The sequence below is a fragment of the Lates calcarifer genome, linkage group LG1 (assembly GCF_001640805.2).
Source record: "Lates calcarifer isolate ASB-BC8 linkage group LG1, TLL_Latcal_v3, whole genome shotgun sequence".
NCBI classification, from domain to species: domain Eukaryota; kingdom Metazoa; phylum Chordata; class Actinopteri; family Centropomidae; genus Lates; species Lates calcarifer.
In genome coordinates, this window is record NC_066833.1 from 19,108,291 (window position 1) to 19,124,985 (window position 16,695).

Here is a 16,695-nt window from a genome sequence, read left to right on the forward strand (position 1 = left end):
ACAGTGATGAGCCAAGCAATTATTTTCAGTGCACTGAATCACTACAATCAGTACATTAAAAAGATTTGTTCAAGGCAGAGCTGGACCACAGCTCTGACTGTACAGTCCTTCTCACTGAACTGAAACACAACTGAATAGTGTATATGGTGTTCCTCATGATCCCTGGCTTCTGAAGCTGATATATAAGTGCAGTCTATTTGACACACACAACACGCCAAACTCTGTTTATAATTCTTGATATTTTTTAAAGTTTCTTGGTTTTTACACTGGTTTTTTATGACCTCCTACAGCTTGGCATCACTATTGAATTTGTTGGGCCTGATTCCGGCAGTTTGAGCTGCTGACTATCACTCGGGGCTCACGTTGACTGTGTAGTACGTTCAGTGAACAAATCACTGAACATGCAGCTCCTCAGTGAGTCTTTTCCTCTCATCACAGCTGCAGCAGCAACAGTGAGTCTCTAAACTCTCATCTCATATGGCAGTGCCGTACCGTGGGGTTTCAGTCAGGGCCTTCAGCAAGCAATTGTAAACCACATACACACACATTTTACACGTCGTTGTTAGAACCAACTCAGCTGCATGCAAATAATGCGCACATAATGCCACACACCAAGGACGGCTGATCAACAATTACAACAGTAGGCTAGATGCGGATGGGTTAAATGCAGAGTACATTTTACTACATGGATCAATAAAGTAATCTGCCAATACACTTGTGTCACTGTGCACATTCACGTCTCTCTAAAATGCACCCACAGCGATGCAACCTCACGCCACAGTGTTATCAATATGCCTCAATAACGTGTCAAAGTCATTAATAATACCCATTATCAGGCGTAAACCACAATGTGCAACTTGTCAAACAGTAAAGCACTCACCGGTCACTTGCAAATAAAGTCCATGCGTCTGTCTTTTTTGACAACGCATTCAAACACATCCTCATGTAGGTGTCTTTTTTGCTTCAGTTGATTGAGCAGTTCTTTCACGATGGAGAGAAGACAGTCTTATTATAGATTATTTTGAAAATTTCCTGATGTTCCTATAACAGCTAACAGCGTGACAGTTCAAGTAATTGCTCTATTCAGCGAATCTCTGGATTCCTCGTGTCCCTGAAGATAATTCTTGTTGTGCAGAAAGAGGACACAGTCGATAAGGTGCTTCAGGATATCCGGTTCCTTCTGACCTTCTCATTGTGGACGCTGATATCCCGTTCCTCCGCTCATCAAGCTGCAAATCCACCAGACATTCACCAAATGTTTTCAAGTGCCCTACCGACATTATATGGCGCTCGGAGTCGTGGTGTTTAAGAGTTGCCTCGGTGAAGCTATTCGGTACGCTAAAGCTAGAATTACCCCATGTCACTTTACTAGTATTAAAAAGTAAACAAGGTCAACAAAATAGCTTGTTGTGCTCGATGCTAGCTGTTAGCCACTCCACGCTCATAGTTTCAATCTTTGAAATCGCCCACAAAACCCTTGCTGGCCTTTGTTAGTGAATTCATTTTGGGTGTACGTCTTCCTTTCTCAGTTATTTCTCTTTTGTCTCCATAAGTGCGCCTTGAAAAATGGTATCAGTAGACTGGCAACAAGATTTGGTTCAGCGGTGAGAGCGGCTGCCATTTTCTTTTCGCTCAACCTCACGTTCATACGTGAAGTTCATGACGTTAGTTGGGGGTAACACTGGGCAGTCGCTGGGCCCAGAGGGCGTCCTGTCATTGAACATCAAAATTTGATTGGCTGATGATGTCACTAATGCTTGTGATAAATCAGATTTGTGGGGTTTCAGTAGAAGGCTAGCAGTATCTGATATCACTGTGAGATGTTTAAGGGACTTTTTTGATATAGGAAATTCCAGTTCAACCTCAACAAAACTAACCATAAGCAATTTTGTAGATATTACACTAACTGATAACTAATTAGCCAAGAAAGACATTTTATACACATTTAATTTTATTATTTACAGGGCCAGTCTAACTAATTTTAAGTTTGTGTTTATCAATGGGGAAAGTGTAACCATGTGAGCAATTGGGACATTGACTAAGCCATTGATTATCTTGTGCTAACTCTCAGGGACTTTATCTGTTAGCAGGAAGAAAAAGGTGGCCTCCATGTTGGGGTATCCCTGCACATTTGTTCACAACTGACTCAGAGCTCAACTGAACTGAGACATGAACGGATGGTTTCAGGAAGTGATTCAGTTCAGTTCATTCACCCAAAACATTTGTTCTTTTGAATGAATTATTCGTAAACAACACAGCAGTAATTCTGCTATCTTTACCCCTGGTGGGCAAAAAGTCGGCTGCCAGAAAAAACGCCATGATATTCCTTCAAGAAGTAATTCAGCGTTTTGGGAAATACACTTATGCTCTGTTCAAAGGTAACAAAACCGCCCACTAACTGCTGCTTGTTTATCAGTACAAAAGCCAAATTGTTAAAACAACAATCTGAAGTCTTACAGGAAGTTGTGTTATGTGTTTCTTCACAGAACACAGTGATTTCATACAATCACCACTGGCTGTTTGACCACCACACAATGACTCCATCAAGTCAGTCTGGCACATAACTCCGCATTAAACCAAAAACTTATTTTTTGATTCTAGCATGCTAATGTCAGCATCATGTTAACAGCAAGCTGACAGGAATTTCAGGCAGGATCTCCAGAGTCACCAGGACTGGATCCTCTATGGACCATGTTGTAGTTGTCTCAAATTTTAAAATTTTCTCTCTAGACTTTAAGTGTTGGACTGACAGACTGAACAGCTTCCAATGCAGACAGCAGACTTAATACTGTAGTTACATTTTATACTTTTAAGCACTAAAACAGATAATCCTTATGAATATGAACAATTAATGCATACATGAAATAAGTTTACACTCAAGGGAAATTCCCATTACTACCACCAGTGTTCATCAAACAGCACTGCTACAGTGTTTACTGAACAGTCTGTGAGATGTGTGACCAAACACTGCCAACATGTAGACATTATTATCTTACCAGAGCTTGGCACCATACTGGTGTTGATTAAAACACCAGTGGTATGGGCTTAAGAGTAAAACTCATTTGACACTGTCATTTACTGTAAATCCAAGCAGCAACAGCGGGGATTCAGAGAGCAAAACAAACATGCAACTGCCCTTACTAAGTGCTGAAGGGAGCTCTGCTAAATTCACAGAGACTGGCTGTTCCTCAACAGAGCCAAACAAATTCAAAGCACTTATTACAGCAGGTATTTTTATCCTGTAAGCCTGCCTGATATCAGCTTTTCCCTGAGCCATCTTGACCACCAGTTGACCATCAAGGCATTATAATAATGAAGGGCACTGCTGTTCACAGCTGCAGTGCCACATGGGCTGGCCAGGCCATGAGGCTGATGTTGATAATCTGTCTACAAATACACAGGGCACGGATCAACATCCCTGCTCAGATTAAACTGCCAGTATTTGTTACTAAAGCACCAGCCACATTAGCCCATATTAAATGTGCTCTGTGCTCACATACAATGGTAACATTTTAAACTATAAATTACAATCCATTTCTGAAAACTATCTGCAGGGAAGCAATTGTATATAGTACTCCTATGCTCCTGACACCATAATCAGTTAAGCCCTCTCAAAACAAATATCCTCTTGAGGGAACTGACATGACTCACATAAAAAGCTGTTTTATTTTTTTGTGCTGTTTAAACAGGTTGACTGGACACGTTTGACACACAACCATATCAGACTGATGCTACTGATTGGTTGATACTATTTTCGGACACCCAAGTGGGCTCTCATCTGAATTAGATCAGATCAATGAACTATGTTCTCAAGACAAATAGGTTCTGAAGGAAAACAGGAATCCCAAAGTGGAGTATTGTCTATAGTAGCAGTAGTGTATAGTGGTCCAGTTATAGCCCAGCCAAAACAAAACCCCACAGCTGCTTTTTAGATTAATGATTAACTACTCACCAGCAAAAACATGTTAAAGGACTGGCAAACCACAGAGCTGAAGAGATATTACAGGATGTGGCACATACTTGGATCTGATCCATACAGCTGTGGCAATTTTGGAACCATCAGTGGCAGCAATATCATTAACTGCACAGGCTTTCATGTGGTGCAAAATGCACTATAATCCTTAAATGTTTCTGCTATAAACTTCAACATCCTGTGAGAGGACACATTAGTACTAAATTCTTCAGAGCTTCTATTTAAGGTATTTTTTTACAGCTTTGAGCACTCATTTTGCCAGACTTAATGTCTCTTTCCCTCTTTAAACTAGAAGATGGATCAGTTGTGGTCAGAGGGAAAAAGCTATTTTCTACTTCTGCACTGTTGTCAGTTTTATCACGCTTTTGCACTCACTTTGGACACTCAGAGAGAAGGATCTCCATAGAAAATGTTGTGGCATTCTGACCTCTGAAAATATAGACTTTGCACTCTGATAAACGCAGCAATTAGAATATGTACTCAATAATGTCAGAATGGTCCTGGGCATCAAGCCCTGTCCTACCTGATATTTGAAGAGCCAAGGAGCCTCCAAGTTTTCAGAATGCATAAGCGCTCCCTCTGTGTCCTCTCCACTATAAAATCGGTTTAGTCAGAGTGCAATGCAGACTGAAAGCTGAGCTCTGCAGCGCAAACTCCTGCTGTCCTGCTTCACACCATGCCTGATAAACACTGATGCCCTTCTGGTGTGTCAAACAACTGCAATTTCTGATTGAGTATCTATCAACAGAGTGACCAGACTCACATCATGAGATTATAGCAGTGACATCACTCCTTCTGCAGCAGCACCTTATCCAAGACAAAGCTTGATTGATACAGAGCCTTGTCGCTCTCCTCTTTCTATATACTGCATATAACATAAAGCTATAGATGGGCTCATTATGTAGGAAGTGTTTTTGCAGCTCCATCAGCGGGTCTGTCTTCTACTTGCACTCTTCATAATTTATAATAATTAAAAATCAGTGTAACAAAATGTACATTGTATATGCTAGTTTTTAATTGTAACTTTGATCCTCATAGTAACAGAAGCTGTAAAATCTAGGGAATTCAACTCACCAAACTTCTATGCCCAACTGATGCACCAAAGGAAGAATCGGCCTGAAAGATAGTAAATCATCATGTTAGTTTGACAGGTAGCAGGGTTCATGAATATTTGCAGTGTTCAGTGTGTAACATAGGAAGTTCCAAACTTTAGGAATCAGCCCGACCATAACATTTTCACATTTGAGCATATTTTTCACTCCAAATCAGATAAAGATTAACTCTGAAATGTTCTGTTTAAATTCTTAAATGTTCAGGGACATTTAAGGTCAGGTTATGACCTAACATTTTGAAGCCAAAGCTACTAAGAGTAGAACCACAGCAAAGAAACTCTCAGCCAAAAGTCTGTCAGTCTAATACCTTCAGCTAAATGGAAAAATCTGTTTTTCATATAAACTGCAAGTGGATAATGACAACAAATCTCTTCCAAAATAATCAGCAAAGAGCAATGGAAGATGACCTACATCTCTCTCAGGACAACCCCTCAAAGACTTTATTTTCTTTTATCTGGATTGGATGGACTCATTTCTCCAAAAGAAATCTTTAAAACAGAGTTTGACTTTGTGAGGATATGTCAGGGCAGCATCCCCCATGATGCATTTAACATTAACTTTAATCTATGGCACAGTATATTTCCAGAATGAGACGACACAGGGTCACTTCTGTCTGAATTTACTAAATTAACAGGACATCTGCCACAACAGGTATTTGTCATGTAAGAAATTATATAGCACAAAATAAAGGGACGTCACTTAATCACGCCCACAGCATACATGTCACACTGTAAAACTGTATCATATTGAAACAGACAAGAAAGACCTGGTAGTGAAAGTAACCTTCACATCATGCTGCTAAAGATGAGGTCACATTTTGGCTCATTGGATGAAACAAATTCCAATCAGTAATGCAGCACCAGCAGATTGCAAGCTGACACACTGTTACTGCTGGTGAAAGTAATTTTCAGTGAGTGAGTAGAGCTCTGCACAGATAGCCACCTGTGGAAGGATACTGACTTTAACACTGTATCTGCCCCCTAGAGCAACTGTTGCAATTTTAATTATATCTTTTAAAGTTATATCATCAGACTCCATATAGTATACGCTGGTTAAGCCTAACAGTCTTCCTGGTACATTAAACTAGCCTACACAAGTAAATATTTGCCCCAAGAGATCATTGCTCTTTACCGATGGCAGCAGCGGCTCTATCTGAGCGCCCTGGTCCTTGGTGTCCATCATCTCCTCCCAACACTTCACGGTAACAGAGAGATGCAGCAGAGACCTCCGCTGTGTGTTAAATCCCGTCAGGTGTAGCAGTGAACTGAGCGACCACACAGCGGTCACATGTTTATATGGTCGTCGGGCGATCAGCAGCTCGGAGACGCTGATTAGCGCCTCTCAGACGCCGTCACCGTTTATGAAAAACATGCGCATCTCTGCCACGGCTGACGTGGACGCGTCACTCCTGAAATGTTTAGCCTTTGTTTCGGACGCAGAAGTGAGATATGATAAAATGAAAAAATAAATTTAAAAAAATCAGCTGACAGAAAACATTACTGAAATCAGCAGAGACAGTGTTTTCTTTCCAAAGATGGTGGATGAGGTGTGCTGTTTGTTGTTGAAGGTTATATAACTATTTCATATGTTTATTTATTAGTCTCTGACTCAGTGAGTATACAGGCTTACTCATGAGGACTATTTTAGCAGAAAACCAAACAGTCCAACTCTCAGCTCCGCCATCTGTGTTGAATGTTTTTCCTCACATATTCTACACAATACAGTTCATAAGAACTGAACTCCAAAAAACCAGGTAAGAAAACAATCAATTAAAAAATACTGTAACGACATAAAATCACTTACAGGGTCACTTTATAAATTGCATTTTTTTTCAAGGTATTTACCAGTTCTCTGGGGATAATGACTTTGTGTTAGAGGATAAAATCGAGCCTTCTGAAACCTCTGCATCGTCTGACCTTTAAATAAACTGAAGATGGAAAACAACAGGGCTATGTAGCAGATAAGACTGTACATCTCTGTGACTAGAAATAGTGAAACTTGTGCAGGAATGATCGATGCCAAATCCTCAGATGGGAAGTGATTATATAATAATACAGAGAGACGTTTATCCGTCTTATTGTTGAGTGGTGAATCAACGAGAGCATGCATATGATTTACACTGAAATTGTCACTTATCACCACAGTTGCAAAGCCAGCAGTGGATGTGTCGTTGGCATATTTCCCTTCTGCATCGTCTACCTCCCTCTGAGGACCAACATCCACACAGTTATGGCTGAAAGACAGAAGAAATGTTTTGAAGTTACTGAACTTGAGGGTGAGCAGGCGTCCACATGACGAGTCTTATTTGGTCCAAGTGGGCGCAGGTGTGCCAGCCACCCACGCCAGCAGATCATCCAGTGTGTTTTCACACTGGTATTTGTCCTGCGACTCTGTTAGTTCTAAGTCCTCATATATTGCACTTTTGATTGTTGTCAGGGAGAGCGTTTACAAGCCTGTTTGTGGTGTTCATCCGAGTTTAGGGGATTGCTGCTGAAACACACATTTGGCACTGCAGTTTTGAGTCCCGTTACCAGCAGGGACTCCTTTAATAATAGTAAAGTGCCGCCATCTGGTGTAGATCACGATGCACGTGTGGCTGAGTCCAGAGGAAAACAGCAGCAAGGGTCTATAATTGAGTCAGAAATAGAAGTTCGTTTATTAATAAATAATCATTTTTTAAAAAAAACACGTGCGCTTCAGAATTTCTTAAAGCAGCTCCTGACCTCCTGAGAGCGCCGAGCCACAAAACTGATGAGCTGTTTGATTACAGGACCTGCATTCATTTATCGCCATCTGCTGTTTATCCCCGGGAAGGCCTATCACTGACTGTCAGAGTGAGCATTTGCACTCACTCTCACACACACACACACACACACCACACACACACACACACACACACACACACAAATTGTAACTAAAATGCCACAGCTCTTATTGACAGCTGTGAGCATCTCCTTGAAATTCCAATTAAGTGCAAACTGGGTTTATTATGCATTAGTTTCAATTATATGTATTTATTTTTTGTATTTACTGATTTCCGTGTTCAATAATTATTAACGTCACGCAGTTAAAAGGCAAAGAATAAATATGGCTTAAATCGTTCAATCGACAATTAACTGATCAATCTGCAGGTAATTACATTTAAAATGAACTCTTACACTCATCACATATTTTATAAAATGTTGTGAGATTTATCCCTAACCCCTGGCTACTGCGGCTCTGTTCTGGTCCTTTGCACCTTTTCACACAATCGACATCACTTCTTCAGGCCGCCGAGCAGAAAACCTGCTAACCTGCTAACAGTTTTTCAGTATGTGTACAATGGCCAAAAAAGAAGAAGAAGAAGTTTCATCCTCCTACTAATTTCTTGGCAAAACTATGGCAAAGTCATTCCAACCAAATGCTAGTGTAACAATGCTTATTTGTTGAGTCAGAAAAAATATCTACAGGCAAAACCATTCAGTCAGGTACTTTAAAAAAATCTTAAGAAACCACTTCGATCACTTAGAATTATGACTAATAACAAAGTTACACATCGACATATAACGGTCCAGTTTCATTCACAGTGTTTCCCATTATTGATCTCTCATTATTTCTGTGCCCTCACTAATTAAACTTTTTTGGGGGGGGGCTCTGCCGTTTTTTTTGCCACGTGGAAGTCTCTCATTAAACCTTTGAAATCGCGAATAGTTTTTTTTCCTCCCATTTAAAAAAAAAAAGCCTCGTACGTGCAGAGGGAACAATGATGGAACAGCAGTAAGTGATTGGGATCATTTCTAAGTGATAATATCGAGATTAAAACATTTCTGATTTTCTATATAGATATAACCGCTTTGAATGTGTGGAGAAAAAAAATGGTGCGTTCATGAAAAAACAGCCAAATGTAAACTCTTCGTCTACGTAAAGACAATTTAAATGGAGATTGGTCATTTTTTGATATGATATTGAATAAGACATTTCTTACTTGTCCTGATGATAGCATCGTTTATTATGTTTCAATCACGTTACAGCAGGTACAGAGATTTTCACAACAGCATAGCATACAGGCTATGAAAAATAACCGGCTCAAATAAATAAATAAATAAATAAGACCCTAAGTCTACATTACCAACATTTATAACTTCTTTAACCACATGTATCATAAATGTAGCAGTGATCGGTAACGTCATAAACTTTTGGTAGCCTACAGCTTTGATAAAGTACAAAATACATTGTGTTTTTTTTTTTTTCACTGACAGGGATTATTATGCCAGTATATGCTACACGAGGACATTTAATGTACAGATTCTCAATATCTTTCTTTTCTTTTTCTTTTTTTTTAAACTAACAGTTTAGGCTACTTAAGAGAGGAAGGTTCGCTTTTTAAGACACTACTTAGGAATCAGATTTTATCTTTTTTGTGTACATCCAATCACTATCACCAAATGTTCAATATTATGTACATTATATTCATAATTACAGTTGTTGTTTTTTTTTTGTTTATTTTTATTTTTTTTGACTTGATAGTGTGAAAAGAAAGTGCCCAACCCATGAAAGGACTGAGCAGTCAGTAGTGGAAGAATTTACACTTTGGCCATTAACTGAGGAGGTGGCAGTTCTTATCAACTTAATTTTTAAGTTCATTTTTATTGATTAACCTGTAGATAGATAGATAGATAGATAGATAGATAGATAGATAGATAGATAGATAGATAGAGAGTTTTTTGTTGTTTTAACTGTGAGGATAGAAACTGTAATAACCAATGTCCTTTGTGCAGGTCTTCTCACACTCTCTCGGTGCCAGCAGCTCAGACTTTAACGGGGACACTGTCTCTGAAACCGGCGTGGCAGACGGTGAGATTCTTCTCCTTTTGGCCTGTTCAAAGATCCCAGAATCGCTCGAATCAATGGACTTAATGGAGGACGGCGTCTCTATCCAGCTCGACTCTGATGCCATGTCTTTGGGTTTGGTCTCCTCCGAGCCACCGATCGGTGATCTCTCCGTCGGGATGGTGTCGCCCTCCTCGGCCAGGTAGTTGGCGCCCGCTCTGCCCCCGATAGAGTTAGCGGGCCAGCAGGAAAAGACCGAGCTGGGTTTGCTATTTACGCCACAGTACTGCGGCGGCGTGCGTCCTCCCCAGCCTGACGGGTCTGCGTAATAGCCAAGAGGCCGGTTGGAGCAGCCTGCAGTCGGCAGGGGAAGAGCCTTCACTCCGGCCGCTGCGTAGGACAGCAAGGTGGCCGCGTTACCGGCGAAATCAGCGGCGTCGTATGCCGAGGCAGCAAAGTCCAGTCGGTTGTTGGCAGGGGTGACAAACCATCGCTGCGGGGGGGTGGCAACAGTGGGCTCCTCGGTTTGCTGCGGGGATAGCAAGCTGTTGCCGAGTGGGACGCTGCGCTCCGTGCCAGGACCAGTCCCCACGCCAGGGTGAAAGCGAGATTTGGCATAAGTGCTGACAAATTGGTCCTGCAGGAAAGAGCTAGGCATGGCATATCTCGCACCCGGCACGATCTGTGAACGCGGAGAGTCACCCGGTGATGGAGTTAGGCGGTCAATGTCGCAGCCTGTGTAGACACTGAAAAGATGGAGAGAAAAACAGAGAAACAATTCAGAATCGAAACCGTGCGCCATGGCTGGTCATATAAAAGTCAAAGAATGTAGGCTAATGTCCATTTCACCACTTCATTTGAGAGAAAAAAAATCAGCCCTCTTTACTAGGGGAGATAATTGCAGGGTATCAAAACATTTCAACTGCTTTATACTAAGAAAAAAAATCAATACATGCAACGTTGCATTGTCAAAAAAATGTCACAATAAATCACAATATTCACTTATTTTCAATGCGAAACAAGCCGAACTCACGTGAATCAACAGAGTATAACGGAACAATTATATGGAATATTTGATGTCCTATTTTGTTTTGTCAAATATTTACACGACTCGATTTCTGTGTTAAACTGAAAACCCCTTATTTCAGTTGCAGTCAATACAAAATCGATTCATTTTCGAAAATCTTATGAGCCTCCTCCAATTTAGATGACACATCAGTAAATATTCAGCAGGATTACAGAGGTGGATTTCATCCTTTTAATGACAAACAGTTTGGTTGGACTTTTCATAAAATCAAATTACAGCAGCATGTAACAAAATTGCAATCTATTAAAAAATAATAATAATAAAAACGAAAGAAAGATAATCTTACGTGTCATAGTTGTCCCGAAATCCTTTAGCAAACGGATTGTGGTCAATTTTCAGTTGCGTAATCTGTGGGGAAAAAAAATAATGCATTCGTTAGAAGACAAAGGAGAGACCAGAGCACTTCAGCGCCAGTCCCCAAATATATTATAATATAGATTTTTATTTAGTACTGAGTCTGAGATCATTGACAAACAACCTCTTGTTATAATTTCAGTTTTTTTCTCGTTTTCCATTCAAATCCACACTGTTGCGCTTTGTTTTAAAATGAAATGAAACAACATAGACAGGATTTTCCACATGAATTTATCATTCATGAAAATTGCTTCCACCGATTTTAAAAATATGAAAATTGATGGGCTGTGATAGGCTCGTCTGGGCGGAAATTTGACAGTGTGTTGTGTTGAATATGAGGTGGTCGTACATCGGTATTCTGGTAAGCTGTGACGGCGATGAATTGCGTTTCTGTGAAGGTGAAAGTCTGGACTCTTCCTGGTTGGCTGGTGTCCTCTGTCCCATCCTCGTTTACTTCCACCACATGGAGCCTGGGCTGGTACTTGTGAAGGGACTGGAGAACCACCATCTGGAGATTCAGTTAAAAGAAACTCAGAGTCAAACTTTTGATAGACGATTGAAACATCATGTTAAACAGATCTAGTTTAATTCTGTCTTATTATAGATTACAATAAAACTGTTGTGCTGTGCCATTTACAGCCCTGTAAATGACATAGTAATACTTCAAAAATTGTGAGATATATATATATATATATACATATACACACACACACACACACACACACACACACACATATATATATATATATATATATATAATATATATATATATATATATGAACATTGGATATAGTGTTGCATTACCTGCCCCGTGTTGTTTGAGGCACCCTTATTGTTTGTAAGCTTTAGCTTTCCAAATGATATTTCTTGACGCATCCAGTGCGCACCGGTATTTGGTGAGTCCGGGTGCATGTAAACCCTGTTTCCTAAAGAACAGAAAAAATGAAAGAGTATAAATGATTGGTTATTATTTAAAAAATTTAGATTTCCACGAAAAATATAAATCAGAATGTTTAACCACCTACTCCTACTGTGGTTAAGCTAAAATCAACTAAATGATTTCTTTTAAATTGTGCAATAAATTGTAGTAATTAAAAAAATATATGATACCTATTACATTTGTGTCTGCTTTTCCACACGGCACCCACTTTCCTCCTTGAAATCGCCAGTGATTTGGATCAGCAAGTATTACATCCACAAATATATTGTAGTGAGCAGTTGGGTCAAGGCCAGAAATGTTGAAGCTTAAAAATGGGAACATTCGTCTGTGGAAAATAAAGGAACACAAATTTAGAAAACGCCTCCATAACAACAGAAAAAGGCACAAAAATCTGAATCGAGTTCCCGTTTTCTTATTAGCTTGCAAAGGTTTCATGCCAAGTCTCCTTTTTTTAGCTGAGGTAAACGGTGATTTGGTGTTTAATAGACATCAATTTTGAACTTTGGAAACAAAAGCTTCACAGCGATGTAGCCAAAAATAGACTAATTCTGCAGGTATGTGACAGAAAAGCCTGTATGCGCGCACTCACCGTCCTTGCTTTGTGATGATCATCTCTGTTTGGTGTCTGTGAAACTTCAGCCACAGGGCCCTGTTGCACAAATACACCTGCGCTTTCCCCGGAACCAGTCCTGCTTGCGCCGAGGAGAACTGGTAAAAAGCCCCTCCTTGGTAAGTGTGTCCATACTGTTGCGCGTAAGGGTAGCCCGCAGCCGGGTAGCCTTGAGGAGAAGTGTTGGTCAGAAGGCTGTTGTAAGCTCCATTCGTTATGACCGGGTGATGGGCCATATAACGGCTGGGACTTCCAATAGAAAAAGCTGGGTGCGCTGGTCCATGCTGGCTCGGGTAAGGGAACATGGCACTGGGAGCTGCTGAGACTGACTGCGGCTGGGTAGATGGAGAAAAGATGCACCTTTCTCCTGCAGATCCATCGAAATTATGACGGATGTCAGAGACTCCGTGAAGATCAGGAGAGAGTTTGCCCCTCTGGACGTCCCCTGATGCGTCCTTGGAGTCGGGAAAATTGTCTGCCTCTGACTGATTCGTCATCTCCCTAGAGTTTTTTTTCAGAGGTGAACTTCTCTCCAGGTTGTCACTGGCAGATATAATAGGATGATCCTGCAACGAAAGCTCTGATCCATCGGAGCTCGAAAAGCCACTGCCCACATTCATAAATTTCTTGGAGAGATCACTCGCTGGCGAGATGCAATTCTCGACCTGCATTGCTCAATAAGAAGCCACTATTAGCTCAACCTATATCATAAGCTTTTGCGCACGCCTTTCCTAATCTAACACTACGAAAACGCCTCGCTGTGACTTGAAGTACCGAAGGCAGCAAATTAGCCAATTGACACCATGCTGTAATCAGGAAGGATTTTCTCTCCATCACTCTCCCTGCTTTGCTAATGAAACAAGTACTGTCATTGGTTAACTCGAGGCTGTAATTTAATTAGACAGCTCTTAATTAGGACAATATGAGGAGCGCTGTGAGCAAAGTGATTTGTTTGTAGTGTGACATGGGCCTATATTTGATTAAAACATATGGACTTCGTCTTCTAAGATATATATGAACAAGAATATTTAAAAAAAATAAAAAAATAAAAGCATAATGGCTCTAAGGATTGTTCTCTGCTGCCAGGTGTAACATCGGCTGCGTTATTTACCTATTTATCCGCGTTATTTACCTATTTATGTGCTATGAGTGCCAAAGTATGTCTGCCGAGGAAACCAAGATATATTATTAACACACCAAAAATGACAGTCCATGACAGGCAGCGCATCTGATGCCTTAAAATGTTTGTGGTATAGCGTGAAATCATGGCGTCCCACTGAAGATGTGTTTATGAGTTCCAGTGCTGGTAAATATTTTATGCACTAAAGTTATGAACCAGTGCACTGATAACAGCGGCTGCTGTGACAAATACAGCTCACAGAAAGTAAAGGAAAACCTTTTAAAAAAAAGATGTTTGGGATTGTGGTTGGTTTTTAAAATATTTTCACACAAATTCAATTCGTTTTTGTCTTGGAGAAGTCATTGTAAGAGTAACTATTAAAGGTATATTAAAACTGGTATCAAGTCTGACTGGTTGTACATAATGAGATGTTGAGAGTAGGACAAAATAAATATACATGTCCTTTGTGCAGGTATATATATACATATATATATATATATATATATATATATATATATATATATATATATATATATATATATATATATATTATTTTAGATAAGTGTAGATTAAAAACAAGGAGTGTGAGTTTGTTGTTAACAACAAAAACAAGAAGAAGAAAAAAGCGTATAAAATCACAGAATTCATCATCACTCAATCACCTTTACAGACGACCTGAAGTCCTAAGTGCAGTATTATGAAACCTTATCAGGATGATTATGATGTTTCAGAATTTGAAATTGACTTAAAGTGACTCAGTCTCCACTGCAGGGAGAGTGACTGCAGCCAGTACAGACACCTTCCTGATTAATTCACTATCAAGGTTATTACCAAGTTAACACATCCTGCTCATGGGGGGTGGTTTGATGCACAGTTGATTCTATGATTGTAAGGCTATGATTTTTGAATTGAATTTGAAATTGTAAATTGTGTTTATATTACTTACTGTAATGTATTTCAATGCAACATTATTGAGGATTATAGTGTCAGAGAGGTGTTGATTCAAAATGTAGTTTATGGAGACTATATATTAAGAGGTGTGTATCTGTCCCTCTCATGTATGTAAATGAGGGCAAACAAAATCTTCGAAATGTTTTTTTTGATATAAAGAAGTCTTGTGCGACATCACTGAATACAGCAGCAAAAACTATCATTTCCACCTCACTGAGTAACTTTTAGTGTAGTTATACTGCAGTATCATTAACCAGCAAGTGTGCATGGAACAAGCTGAACCAAGACAAGGTTAACACAGAACCGATCAAGGCCTAGCTTAACTGGTTGGTACATCCCTGAGTTTGTATCTCTAATGAACAGCCATGAATATCTGAAGCTAACAACAGGGGTCATTACAGTAGAGCTATAGGGTCCAGCAATCTATTCCTGTGAAACATACAAGTACAGACTTGTCAGTGCCCAGGCAAAGGAGGTCACTCTCTGCTCTCCTCATTACAGGATTATGGTTCACTTCCAACACTGATCTTTAATAAGCAGAACAGGGTTGTTTTTTTTCTCCCCCCCCCCTGAACAAACCAATTGTTGAATCACCTGTGCAGCAACGTGGTGTGTTTCCCCAGGTGCTCTGGTGCCTGTTTATCAGACAATGTCCTCTCTTTCTATTGGCTCAGTCAGCCAGTGGACATAACCAAAGAGATGATTTGTTAAGCCCGTGGCCAGCCTCGTCCCTTGGGGAGATAGTATAGTGGAGGTTAGGATCTCTGCCCCCTGCCTTGCATAAATCCTCCACTGACCAGCTGAGCTTAATGCACAGGTTCCCTATGAACAGTATTTATGCTGTTTCTGCTCCAAACTAATTCTACTTTTTATGAATTTGTCTACAATTTGTCAGTGCAGGCATAGTCCTAATCAAAATGTTCTCTATTAGAAACATCCCTCGATAAGCTGTAAAAATACAACAATATCTAATTATAAAAGAGAAAAAACTTTACTGGTTAACAATGCTCAGTTAAGCATTAAGCAATATTTTGGGGTTTTTTTTGTTTTTTTTCCCAAGCGTTGTATCACCATTTTTTTTATTGTTGTGCCAAAGGAATCTGCTTGCCACCTGGGTCTAATCTAATCAATGTGAATGACAAGGAGAGAAAAAGCCTGAAAGTGAGCACCAGCTTAGGGACTTTACCTAATGCCCAGTACTGTCACTTCAATGATATGATCACAGCACACAAAATGACAACAAAATTATAGCCAGCAAGGATATGGGGGACATAGTGTGCTACTCTAGTCAGGTGAAATTGCTTTTTCCGACTATGAAATGGCTTGTCTCTTGTCGGATGGGTAAACATTTCCTTGTCAGGCCAGTAATAAGGAATGAGGCACACTGGGCTGAACTAAGAGGATAGAGCCAAGGTTATTTGGGATTCATGACAGGTAGTGGCTTATATTACAGCGGCACTAAAAATTTCATGGGAATGCATTTAAGATGGCCTTTAAGTTATTTATATGTTGTTTGCCAGACGTCACATTGCAATTTCCATCAATAAATCAAAGTGAAGTATTTCCTCCCTTCTTCCTGGCTCTTTGATTTATTTAAAAAAAAAAAGACAAAATCTATATTTACCTTAAGTCTTTAATTACCTAGCATGACCAATCTGATCAAGTGTGCTGGTGCTTTGTGCCATGCTAACATAACATTTGCCCCCTGTGGTTTCCTGCCATCAGTGATCTGCTCTGTC

The 16,695-nt window shown here is 40.0% G+C and overlaps 1 protein-coding gene across 2 annotated transcripts in view; it reads right to left on the minus strand.

Moving 5' to 3' along the window:
• Window positions 1–13,961, minus strand: part of slc4a10b (solute carrier family 4 member 10b) — a 31,710-nt gene extending 17,749 nt beyond the window's left edge. Inside the window, exons 1-8 of one of the 2 annotated variants that reach the window (XM_018702458.2) lie at window positions 12,865–13,961; window positions 12,446–12,600; window positions 12,140–12,261; window positions 11,685–11,843; window positions 11,268–11,329; window positions 9,826–10,640; window positions 6,217–6,279; window positions 4,497–4,561 (exon numbers count right to left, since the gene is read on the minus strand). In XM_018702458.2, the coding sequence (XP_018557974.2) occupies window positions 4,497–4,561; window positions 6,217–6,279; window positions 9,826–10,640; window positions 11,268–11,329; window positions 11,685–11,843; window positions 12,140–12,261; window positions 12,446–12,600; window positions 12,865–13,556 (2,133 nt within the window). In that variant the 5' untranslated portion in view covers window positions 13,557–13,961. Of the gene's footprint in view, window positions 1–4,496; window positions 4,562–5,047; window positions 5,090–6,216; window positions 7,573–9,825; window positions 10,641–11,267; window positions 11,330–11,684; window positions 11,844–12,139; window positions 12,262–12,445; window positions 12,601–12,864 lie in introns of those variants that run through there. The other variant, XM_051071629.1, reaches the window with a different exon arrangement.
• Between the last annotated feature and the right edge of the window lie 2,734 nt (window positions 13,962–16,695).